This window comes from Cheilinus undulatus, linkage group 6 (assembly GCF_018320785.1).
Source record: "Cheilinus undulatus linkage group 6, ASM1832078v1, whole genome shotgun sequence".
NCBI classification, from domain to species: domain Eukaryota; kingdom Metazoa; phylum Chordata; class Actinopteri; order Labriformes; family Labridae; genus Cheilinus; species Cheilinus undulatus.
In genome coordinates this window covers 24,937,852-24,951,081 of record NC_054870.1, presented here as the reverse complement: position 1 = coordinate 24,951,081, position 13,230 = coordinate 24,937,852, and the positions used below count along the sequence as shown (strand labels likewise).

Genomic DNA, 13,230 nt, shown 5'->3' with positions numbered 1-13,230 from the left:
GAATTCACATTTCACAGCCTCGGATTTTCCAGCCATGGCGGAGAGGCGAAGCAATTAAAACGTCGCCGAGGTTTTTTAAGTGCGTGTCTCTTTTCCTTCTTCTTTAGTGTAAATAGCATTCACTCGAGCAAAGGCAGTAAAAAAGCACAATAGTTGCGCGGAGGGGAGATAGAGAGGGAGAAGGGGAGAGTATTGATTTACACGCGCATATTGTTTGGATTGAAACAGACTCTCACTTGTTCTCTGGTGTTTAAAAGAAGGAGACAGACTTTGAGAACCAGAGCTGCTCTCCGAAATGTATCAATTAGACTAAAGTCGCTCCTCTCCTCTCGTGTCTTCTCGTCTCCTCGCTCGGCTCAGCCTCTGCCTCCTGAAGTGCTGTGTAACCCGGAGACAAGATCGGCTGCAGAGCGCTGAGCCCTTTGACTGCGAGCAACAAGGCGTGAGGGAGAACTAATCTTCCCATTTACGTGTTTGTCGCAATTTTACCTAAATGAATTTTAATGCTAAACGAAGGATGATTCGCTTTCTTGCCGAGCTCTTGTCTCCTCGCCTCTCCTTCTCCATGTGTGAGAAAATGACAGCAGAGCGCATGCATTAGCCGCACATTATCCACAGCAAAGGAGGAAGGTTGACTTAAGTGCATGTTTCTTTAAGAATAAATGGCCCCCTGCTTACTTCAATGGGCATTTGTCTGCATGAAAACACGTTTATGTCTAATTTAGCTGCACTTGTGAATTAAACATATGTTTATATTTCATAGGAAGATAACGTGAGACTAGTTCTGAGTTATGTTATTTGAACAAAAAAGTATTTATTTACAACACAGATGTACATATATACCCTTCAAAGTTAAAGCATAAGAAACATGACTTGTCTTCAAAGGAATCTTAAAGATGTGCGTAATACATGTTTGAAGCCATGGATAATGGATGCATTGATAACCCACTCAAGCACACATGCACACAGATCCACACACCCTCTCACCATCACACTCACAGTGAGTTTTACATTCTCTCTTGTCTGTTGATCAGCGTTACATCATCTGGGTAAATCAAAAATGAATGGACTGTGGGATAAATGGTGTTTTCCCATTGCTCCTGCCTCTCCCTGTCATCAGGCTCCATCAAACACCGAGGGGGAAGAGAATCCATCGGCCATGCGAGCGCTCGGCCTTGTGACATAAAACACATCAATAGGACACGTAAATAGACTTTCAGAGGCCCTCGATCACAGACACACATGGAGAAAACAGGAAACGATCTGTTTGTGGGACATACTTTTGTAGTCGCCAATCTCAAGTGATTTTTTTCGACTGTTAAAGGAAGTCATTATCACGTTTGTAAGCCTGTTTTTCAAGTAATGTTGACCTGCTTATCTGTTTCCATGTCATATAGTTTGAAACAATGAAAAAAACCTTTCTGAAACAAAGTTAAGCTTGATATCACTGTGTTTGGAGTTAACCCAATGAGTTAAAAGACTATTTTATGATTATTTTTATACCAACTGATATGAAAAAGTACAAAAAAAAAAATCACCATATTTAAAGTGAAGAGGTATAGCCAAGGTAAGATAGCCTCACCCTGTATGTAGTCAACGTATTGTGTGTACCGTATGTTAAACAAACAGGACACATGTATCTCTACCACACTCCTACCATCCAAATAAAGGCCTGTGAGGAATGGCAGACTGATCGAATCATCAGTTTATTCACTTTTTTCTTTTTAAAAATGCATCGTGATTCAATGGAGGGAGGGGGCAGGGGGTCAAATTTGAGACTGCACACACATAGTGTGAAAAGAAATGAAGAAAAAAAGAGAAAAAAGTTCACATCCTTTTTTAAAAAATCTATTAGAAACAACATAATATGCAGAACAATACAATAGCATTTACAATACTTAAATTCCCAGTTCTTGTGAGAGTCCAGCGTAATTTTACAACAGTATACAGTATATTTTCTTTCTCCATTCGGTTCCCAAACCAGGGCTTGATATAGTTATACTTTTTATTTCTTTTCTCTCGCTTTCCCTCCTTCCAGGTTTCAATCCTCAATATTTTAAAGGGCACCTCTTTTACTTTGTAAGTGTCCTGTCAGATACAGACATTGGCTTCTCCTTGGTCCAATTCCATCATCCCAAAGAGTGGAGTGCTCTTCATAGGAAGTCTCTTTTGTTCGCCAAAGAGTCCAAAATACATCACCAGGTGCTGCATTCACCCAAGGTACAGGCAAAGGACACAGTGTGTCATCAATGCTTTCGATCACAATCACTTTTAATGGAGGAATCCTTAAGGACGTAGAAGGCAGAGGCAAGAGGGCAGAGTCTAGCGCCCACCAGAGAGGGAGCAGGGGCTCACGTGGACTGGACAAGATTGGATCTTCTGTGCGTCTTGAGTTGTTGGATACACAGAAAAGAATTGTAGGCAGCCGTGGTTTCCACGTTGCTGACGTCAGTCAAATTGTTAGGTCTTGAAGGCAAATGATGGGGGTTCCTGTTGTCATCAGTAAGTCAAGATGTCCTGTCCCCATGCTGTGTAGGCCTCTGCGAGACACATGGTGCTCTGGTTCGCTCTGCAGTTCTGAGAAAGAGAGATCAAAATGATTAATTAGTGAGTAAATCATCACAGAGGAATACAAGAGGTTCAACTTGGGGAAATGTATCATTATCTGTTGTGAATTTTACAGTTTTATCTCAGACATTTCTGACTTTGTGAAGGCCTTTAACAGAGTGTGGTGACAGTCCTGATGCTGTTAAGACAAAGTTTACCTAGATGTAATCGTGTATAATTCATTCGGTCGCCGCATTAATGAGTTAATGAAAAACTCCATTCAAGTCATTCAAATATTAATCATCTCTTGGCAATATGGTGTATTAAAAGTGCAAAATAAACCTGCTGAATGACTCAGATGTCATTAATCATTCATTAAATGCAACAATAGCATACAGAAGACTCTCATCTTACATTTTCAGACTATTAGCTCTTAAACATGACAGGAGCTGATGACAGAGGAGCAGCACAGTTTGTGGCATCTGCTTCAAACACAACCTGGGTCAAAAAACAGGCCTAAATATACCCTTTACTAAGACTGTGTGGATGAACGAGAGAGAGGGAGAGAGAGAGACAGGGTTTAGTGGGTTAATCCTACACCCTCTGTAATGCTACTTTAACAGGAGGAGAGGACTTAGCGACCAAACACACACGATCGACTTGAAGTGATATCAAGGTCCGGCACTTAACATTTCCTGGATAATCAGTTTAACAATGATAACAAGAAAACTCAATATTAGACCTTGATTCACCCTTTAAACACTTCCAGTCAGCATTGAATGCACAAGTCAAACCCTTCGGCTCAGTATTAATAACATGTGCAATTCAATCTCATTTTTAAAGGTTTTGTCCATCTGTCTGGATCCCCTTCCATGACTGCCATTGTGTTATTTTTGTGACAGATCAACCAAAATTCTTTAAACTGATGCAACCTCTCACATGCCATCACTCCTTTCCATACAATGAAAAATGATGTATAGAAATCCATCTTCGCCCTCTTCCCTGCTGACATTCCTTTTTAGAGCCAACAATAGTTGCCATCCATCTCTGCAGGTGAAAAGTCACCACTTAGGGACCTCGGCAATTGTTGTGAAAAACCAAAGAGAAGTGGCGAAGCTCCCAACCACGCGTCACCTGAGAGTGCCTGAGGCCGGTCCATGCGTCCAGATAAAAAACATAAGAGGGCCGCTACAGAAGACACAAAAGCCAGGCAAGGAGAAGGACAATGAGGTGAAGCTGGAGGCGTACAACAGAGGTATTTGTTATTCCCCCTCATACATCAATTTTCACCTGGGCTACTGCAGAGAATGGGTGCAAGTTACTACTTCAATTAGCTTCCTTTCAATGAACGAGGTGAAAGGAGTTACGAGACTTTGGGGATCTAAGAGTATCAAACCTCTCTAGTGTAGTGTAGTATAAGCCCTTACTTCTTAACTGGGTCGCAAAGTCATTTCCACTGAGTCGTGGATGTGTGCCTGGAAATTTTTTTTTTTTTTTTTTTTTTTTTTTTTAGCAAAAAGTCAATAGTGCGCTTTTATTTTAAAGGAAATGTCTCTATCTCTTTGTTCTGCTGCATCTTTGTTCCAATTCAAGTCCAAAGTCCCTCATTTTTCATTCATTTGGTTATGATTGAAAAATGTGAGAAATTTGGGTCACAACTTATCATTCAGAGGGTGGTGGTTGTGGTGCTATGGAAAGCTCAAGCAATGCTAGTTAAGATAGTGATTTTATTTGACTTAGTTTCCATGCATTGAAAGTCATTTTCTGAGAGACATATACTTTGGTAAGAAACCCCAAATATTTAAGATGATTGGTTTGATTAACATGAGCATCTGGATGATTGAAGTTAATCCTTGTAAAGGTCCTAATAAACACTATGCGTGCTTGAAGGAGCACATGTTGCTAATAAGGTTTTTCACTTAATAAGCCAGTCAATACATTGAGCTGTAGACCTATTTTCTTGAACTCTAATGGGGATTCCAGAGGGGCCAAATCAACAGGGACAGACATTCACGTGGACAATACAAGGGGGCACGAAATCCCCATCGGGACCTGTTTTTTTCCAATGTTCGTTAATAGTAAAAGTTCATCCACCAGAAAGAGAAGTTGAGGGTAGGGGGTGTTGGTGGGAGGGAGGTTTGGTAGTGGGGTGAGAGGGGAGGGATCTTGACCCCTCAGCTGAAGGTTAACAAATTTGTGCTTAATGATTGGAGCAGGGAATCCTGGGACAAAGGGTCTCCAGCTGAGACTGGCAGCAAAGGGGTTACAGGCAGCGTTCACTCAAGCGTTCTACCCAACATTTTGGAAAGGGCCGCAGAAAAATTCCATATACTCTGCGACATAATTAATTCTTCCACCCTGTGCTAACTATTGTCCTGAATGTGGAAATTACAGTTTTTCAGCAGGCCACCCCTGGCTAATTCCATGGAAGAAGGGAAAGCAGGGGAAGAGAGGAAGAAGGGAAAGGGGGTAAGGGTCATCCCAGAGTCATTCTGGTCTGCTATCAAAGGCTCGGCCTGCTTCTGCTTCACTTGCTGGGCTTCATCTCTGCTGACAGGTGTATTGTTTCGCAAGGGGATCTAAGCTCTGTAATCATCATTGGGTGGAAAGCATAACGCTTTTCACTAAGCACGACTAATTGGCTTTAGTTTTAACTAATGTTGCAGTGTGACTGCTAGGCACACCTTCTGTATCAAGGCTCAGCACTCCTCAGCACAATAACAGCTCAATTTAGCCCTGCGGTAACAAAACCTCAACTCTGCTAATGAAAATTGCTTATAAAATATAATGAACCTGTGCTCTCTTAATCAAATAGGATAACCGCCCCCCCTCTCATAATAACCTATTAATTTAATTGGTCATGAAAGAATATAACACATCGCTTACATTTAATTGACCTAGAAAGGAAAAGTAGCTGTTTTTGACAGAGACAAGCTAGCAGCTAGCAACCTCTAGCTAATGAAGCTGTACAGAACAAGCTAGTCCATAGTTAGAGTAGACATATTTCTGTCCTTCCTTCCTCCTTTTACTCCCTCTTACCCCTCCCTTTTGTCATTTATGCTTCTCTCTCTCACCATCTCTTCATCCACCCCTCCCTCTCTCTCTCTCTCTCTCTCTCTCTCTCTCTGTCTTTTCTCCTTCGCTGTCTGCTCGTCTTCTCTGCGCTTCACCCGTCTCGCAGAGGATTCCTCTGGTGGCCCAATTACGAGATTCAGCAGGCAAATTGAGGCTGTTTAAAGCAAGGTCTGCTGGGAAGGCTAGCAGCTGCTGGAAAGAGGCAGCTTGGACACGGCGAACCAGCCCTCATGTTTACACACTCGCACACATAAACACAGACCCACACATTTTGAAAGCACAGCCTCTCTATTAGCATGTCTCCCTGCATTTTAGCCCTGAAAGATGCCATTGGATGTGAGATTTTCTGTCTTTGCTTTGGTTGTTGTGGACATTTGTGATAGAAACAAGGGCGGCATATTTTCACCGTGGCATGCTCGTGCACGCACATGCATTTTGTGGAGGGTTAATGGTCTCTATTTTTGTAAACTGAATAAGTCAAATCCATTGGTCACACCTCTGGTGATGGCATATTTAATTTGGATCTAGTCAATTAGGCCCAGCTAAGCTCCATACCCTGCTGGCTACCTCCTCCATTTTGCACTAGTTTGTGTCCCCTCCCTGTGCCAGGAGTAATCCTATTACCATACACACACATGCACATACACACTTTTGTATGTGTGCACACACCCACACGTAGGCATGTTTTTCACATATGAATCTTTGCAGACTGTACGCACACGCTAATTCACAAACATGCACAATAATAAACAATGATACCTCACAACAATTGGACCCCTAGCCACTTTTTATACACACTATGCACTGTGACAACACCAAGCTAGTATACATCCAGAATTATGTGGGAGTCTATTTGGCCCCAGGGCAAGAGAGGGAGGGAGGGGAGGTGAGAGAATGAGAGAGGCAGAGAATTAAAGAGAGACAGAAAAAAGGTGTTTGTGTGTGAGAGAGAAAGCCACAAAAAGAAAGACAGAGCATTAAAATGAAAGAGAGAGGGAGCGAGAGAGAGAGAGAGAGAGAGAAGGGGGGTTCTCTTCTAGCTGGTTAGTGTGTGTATTAATGTGGCTCATGCATCAACAGCAACCTGGCAGATTTATGACACTTAGGGAGCACTCACTTGCCCCTCTCTCTCTCTATCCTTGCACCAGCGAAGACTGCTTACATTTATGCCAATCAGTCCGTTGCCATGGAAATATCCTACCTGCCCACCCAGTCCCACCACCCAGCCCCCTTGTCCCGACCCATCCCCTCCTCCAGCCTCTCCTCCTTTCTCCCCACTTTACCCCATTCACCCCTCTTTCTTATTACCTGATGCGCTTACACATCCACCTACACACACAAAGCTAAACACACATACATTCACATGCACACACAAATTTTTAATAATCATATGATAGAAACATGAATTGAACCAGATTATTCATACCATTAGAGGATATCATTTGTAACCGTTGAGTGTATAGAGTATTCTGTACTCTCCTCCCTGATATGAAGCTGCGTTGCTATTGGAGATGTGACAGCGCAAAACATCTACACACACACACCCCCACTCAGATACACACATTTCATACACAGAGTTACAAGGTTGTGATCAAAGGCTCTTATCACCAGAGCGAGGGCGGGACAGTTACAGAGAGAATAACAGAGAAAAATCAGCCTTGGAAGAAAAACAACGTGTTTGAAAAAAGACATTTTCATAATTTCTTTCGTCTAATACTGGGACATGATTCATTTTTTAACTCTTTCAAACTAAATTTAAACTTACATATCTGCAGTCCAATAAGAATACCAAACCATGTGAAGTAAACTTTTTTAAAACACTGTTGCTCTGAGAAGTGTACATGTAGGTCAGCGTGTGTTCGTGTGAACTTACATCCTCCTTTGTGTTGCGATCGCTCAGACTGGGGCGGGGCTACATGTAGTGCCACTGACCTTCCATTCCCATGTTCATGCCCATGCCACCCATGGGTCCTGGAAACACAGATATAGAGGATTTAAACACAGAAAACAGACATTTTTTGTATGTCTTTAAAATGTGACAAAAGTTATCAGAGGCTGGCCCCACACAAAACAGTTACAAACCCTGCATGGCAAATAAACAAAGCACAGAAACAGCACACACACTTACAGATTCAAATCACAAACAGCTGATGTTCTGACTCTTACTACCCAAAGTGACTTTAGAGCAGTGATACTCATCTCAACGGGATTTATTTTCCCCTGTGGTTCAGCCCTGGTAAGAATGGATTTTTAATTCAACATTTATTCCCAAATATGGCTTTAATTATATCTTGGTTTTTCAACTCCAACAGACACACTAAAACCTTTTTTTAATTTTTATTTAATTAGTGTAAGATATATGTAAAGTTGTCAGTTATTTAATACTGGTATTCAGTAATGATATTTAGAAATACGTTTTTTTTTTCTTTTTTTAATCTTTAACTCATCTGAGGTATCTTATCCCTGAATTTCATGATTTTCTACTTTAATCTTTAATAAAAAGCATATTTAACTGATCTTTAAAAAAAAATTAATCATCGTTGCACAAAGATTAACTGATATTTTAACAAATAAGCAGAATAAAATGAACACAGGATAATGCATTTTCATTGTGAAATGAAAAAAAAAAACATAATCTGAAGGAGTTCACAAGTATCTGATGGAGTTGACAGAGGAGATAAAAATGATGGCTTAAACTAGCTTTTAAAATATCATTTTAGGGGTAATTTTTGCCTTTATTTCAATGGGATTATTGAAGAGAAACAGGACATATCTGTCCCGCGATCAGTGCAACGGTGAATATGTCCTCTGCTTATGGACGACTGCCCTACCAACTAAGCTAAACTGGCATCCTGAACTAGCTTTTAAACCCAAATAAATGATAGAAATGAGAGGAGAAACTCTTTGGATTCTCTCATTTCTATATACACTGACTCACAAACCCATGTTTAGATTGTGACTCTAACAAAGGTATTTTTTTCATTAATTTGACTCTTTGGTTGAGCAGGATTGTGTAATGTTGTGTTCACACCAGACGTGAGTTAATTACATGTAAAGTCAATTCAAAGAGGTGACTAGATGCAAGCTCACCTTGGACGGTGCCAAGTAATTCACAGCGCACTGAACGTGTTTGCAGGTAATCGCATACAAATGACTGGAGCAAATAATCGCATGAACTGAAAAAAAAAAAATAAGCGGGTAAACTCCCTATATTCACGCGTTAGGATCCATGCGATCATTTGCATTTGGTGTGAACACAACATACTTTTTTAGTGTAGTGGAAGAAGACCAGGAAGAATGGGCGATCAATTTTGAACTACTTTACTCAAAATTAATCGAGAAAGAGAAAAGGTATGAATACAGATACAGACATGGCACGAATATTGGCTGTACAGGTAGTGCACATGACAACCTACAGAGTATGGCTTAGCTATCTTCAGGGTTTCTTACACAACTGGATTGTGGACATCATACTGAAAGGAGATTGGTGCAGTGTTTTTCTGAGTATAAAAGATCACTCTTGACACTACTCATACAGGAAAATCAGGTCATCTTTAGGAGCATTTAAAAGAGTGACTTTACTTTGATTTCAGAAGGGAGATTTAATGCTGAAGTGTACACCCCACCTCAGACAGTTATGGCCATTGCAACTAAGTTTGCCTCAGAAAATGTTTGAAAAATCAGTCACTAAACTAAATACTGATTTTTTTTTTTTCTGTGAAAGTTACTTGACGGACAACATAGCAGCAGAGTGCACTGGCTTTAATCTAATGGTGAAGGGGGGTGGGGAGTTTAAGTAGCCTGGCAGTTTATCCAAACCTGCTGACTTTGAGTGGAGGGTGAGATAGGGTTAGAGACTTGAGAGAATCCCAGAAAACAGGGGATAGAGGAGAGGAGGAGAGGAGCTTAAGGACAAACTCTGGGATTAGACCTGATGGCGTGAGAGAGAGAGGGACCAGCCGAGAGCTGAGAGGGAGTGGGAGTTCAGGAGGAAGGAGATGCTTGTGTAATGTGATTGACCACACCTGTTCTGCGCTGTATGTCGATGGAGGGAGGGGGGAGGCGGCTGTGTGCGTACGTGTGTATCTTTATCACTGGGTTTAAGGGTGAACAAAGGACCCAGATTATACTTAATCACCAGGTCTTGCATGAAACATACAGGAGAAGATAAAAAAGGAAAGCAGAAAGGTTAAAAGAGAATGAGGAGACAGAGGTGAAAATAAAAGACTGAGGCTCAAATAAAGGAGGACAGTGAGGAAAGAAAGAAGAGAGATGGGAGGAAAGAAAAGGGACAGACACGCAGAGAAAGCCTTACCAGGTGGTCTGATTCCCATGTGCTGTTGGCCGTCCATGACGAAGCCCCCCATCGGCTGGCCATCTGGATTGTAGGGAGCTCCTTGACTTACTGTGGATGGAGGGAGGAGACAGAGGGAAGGATGGAGGGAGGAAAGGGAGGGGATGGAGTGGTCAATTAGTGCTTTTAATTAAGGCTCAGTGGCCGAAGCAGGATCATCTGTCGGCCGGTGCACGCACAGGGAGCCACCGTTGTTCTTTCAACGTCACTTTGCTCCGTGTCTGTGCAGCCAGCTCGACACTGTAAGCCCCTGGTAGACTTTAATGCGTCTAAATGCTCTAATAGGGATTGGACTGAGAGTGGTCAACACACACTATGGTGCACTTTCTTACATGAACTTTTTTCAACAGAATGGTTGTTAAAACCAAGAAAAAACATTCTATCATGTCCTAAAGTGGTCAAAATGCTTTTTTATTAAATTAGGAGCTCCCCTGGTCATTTTGATGCAAATCAAGGAGCTTTCGTTTTAACATGGCCTTTAATTTTGAGTTACCCAAAAGTCATTGCTTTTACAATTACTTAATTAAAAGTGCTCCTTTGTCATGTATTACTTTTAACTGATTCTCTTATTTTAATTTAATCCCAGAAATGTTGCTTTTACTCTTATTTAAGCCTTTCAAAATTAGTTTTAATTGTAGTGTACTGTATATCATACTGCATGTCTGTTTGGGTTGCACCAGTGGCCTCAAACTTTCTTCCAACCTCCTCTCCTCCCGCGGGACCCCACCATTGAAAAAAGAATCCAAGAATTCTGCAAGTTATTTCATATACGGATTTATATTGTCCCTTTACTAAGTTGTGAAAAGAAAAAAGGGATTTTATTAAAGTATATTTTTGGCCCAAATAAACATGGCATCCTTGGGCACCTCAGTGTCTCTTTTCCAAAACAAAAAGATAGAGGATGGAGAACAAAAACAGCGTTATCAAAGATAGACAATGCTGTACTTTCTGTAGAGTTTAGAGGAAATGCTGCCTGCCTGATTGTAAAAAAAGTCATTGTTTTGGTGGACTGCAATCTGAAGCGCCATTACGATGATTTAAGAATATTGTCACTCTTCTGTGGATGACAAATTTCACACTGAAAGTTTACACTGATACAGTCTACAATATGACCAATTTATAGTTTATAACCAGATGAGTGGATATCTGCAAATTAATACAAACTGAACTTGTGTGGAGATATAACAGAAACTCGCACACTTCACAGGAAACATTTCGTTTCACAGTGTTAGAAAAGCTCAACCTTCTCTGAGCTTTTTCTCCCTGTGAATTGTTTGACAGTCACTCTATGACTAAAAATGATTTGGACAAGACAAAATCTGAGTTTAATGTAAAAAACACATTGTTCAAAGACACCTCTCTGTCAGCAAACACAGTGATGGAGCAGATCAGTGTGTAATTGGGTGATATTTATTATAGTTGTAGGAGAAGACTAGATTTGTTTTAACTTCCTGTTTTGTGGCGTTCTATGACAGCATAGACTGACAACACTCAGGGGGTTGGTGACTGGAGGCTTTAGAAAACTTTATTTATGCAGCTATCAAGCATTTATTATTCTAAATAAAATAAAGTAAGAACAAACGGTTTTTGCATTTGCAGTTAAAGGAAAGGCATAGAATTTTTGCATTTTGGTTAAGTTGCAGGATAAATTGAATTATTCTAAGAAAAAGAACAGAAATAAAGATTTGCAACAACAGTTTACAACTAATACAATTTTTACAAACTGCTGTTTGCATATTTTGGTTAAGTATGTCAAAAAGGAATACTAGAAACAGTAAAGGTACATTTCAGACAGAATTCATGAGTTAAAGTTCATGTGAGTTTGGGACCCCTAGATTGTATGAAGAAGGTTATGTCAATATAGTTGAGTTTTACTTAACAATGCTACCAAAAGTTTTGGTAGTTATTTTATTTTAAATCATGGATGAAGTACATGTTTTTAATTAGCTGAGAAAATACAAGAAAGCAGATTCTGCTTTTATGTTTCAGTTATTATTTTAATATGGATCATTTATTATAAAGGATTAATTCAAATCCATGTAATTCCGTTGTTTGAGCAATTTATTCTGAAACTTGCACAATCCATGTCTACTGTATTAGATGACTTAGAGACTTGCCTCTGGCAACATGGTGGCAACATCGGTGTCCGGCCAGCCAGCCAATCTCCTGCTGCATTATGTCTGTGCTCAGTGATACTTGAATTTGGATCATAAATCAATTTATCAAAATTAATGTTATGCAATCGCTGTGCTTGTTTGTCTGAAAACTCGCGTATTTTTCGTCTACTTGTATTTCCTTATTTGGCAGACTTGCCTAAATTAATATGGCGGCGACACACGGAGGAAACAAGGAAGAAGACATTCAGTTCAAGCGTCTTCCGGTATTAGAAGACGAGATATGGTTGCGATTTTCCGACTTCTGGTATGGGGTTGAGGTCCTTGGCTGCATCCAGGTACTCTTGAAATAATCTCACTCTTCAATTCTTTGCTTTTTTTTTTTTTGTCCCTTTTGTAGATTGTTAAAGTCATCCATCACAGAGAAAATGCTGCCAAGCATTCATGGCTTACCATGAACAAAAACAGCACTTTAGAATGTCTTATCTCTGTATTTTTAACTTTTAAAAATGACTTTCGCTGCTGTCTGTGGAAGCCCTGAGAGGGCATGCATCCTCAAATTTCATTCTATTCCATTTTCCCATGATAACCAAGAAATATCCATTTTTCATTGAGATCTTGAGGCCTATCTCTCTTGTTATCACTGTATAACAAAGCTACTTTTTTATGCACTAATGAATTAATTTCATTCAAGAAATTAACTTGTCATGGTAAAACCAGCGTTGCTATCTCAAGGTAATGACATAAATAAGTTGAGATATTGTGAGAACAAACAGAATTTTCCATGTTTAACAGGAAAATGGAGTGAAGTGTAGTGATGCATGTCCTCTTCAGGTTTCTGTATCTATCAGTGTATGATTAAACCCAGGATTAAAAGAACCAAGTGAGCTATGAGCGCACGCTCTGAAAAGGTCGACTCATTCCTTCTAAATGGCCTCAGAATGTGCTCCAACCTAAACTCTTTATCTAATAAATACTGCCTTTAACTGAGCAGCGAGGCTAAGTGAAACCTGATAGACTTCTTATTTTTCGCTGCCCTCCATTGTTCGGCGCTCATAGAAATCCACTTACCTTCGATTCGGACTGTTTGGGGGTCGCTCATGCAAGAGCAAGAACTCGGCCCCGCTGAATGCCTTTGAA

General features: G+C 40.4%; 1 protein-coding gene across 1 annotated transcript in view; it reads right to left on the bottom strand.

Moving 5' to 3' along the window:
• Window positions 1-1,690: 1,690 nt before the first annotated feature.
• meis1b (Meis homeobox 1 b) overlaps window positions 1,691-13,230 on the bottom strand; it is a 98,341-nt gene continuing 86,801 nt past the window's right edge. Inside the window, exons 11-13 of the mRNA XM_041789093.1 lie at window positions 9,938-10,027; window positions 7,496-7,593; window positions 1,691-2,577 (exon numbers count right to left, since the gene is read on the bottom strand). Of these exons, the coding sequence (XP_041645027.1) occupies window positions 7,535-7,593; window positions 9,938-10,027 (149 nt within the window). The 3' untranslated portion in view covers window positions 1,691-2,577; window positions 7,496-7,534. The remainder of the gene's footprint in view (window positions 2,578-7,495; window positions 7,594-9,937; window positions 10,028-13,230) is intronic.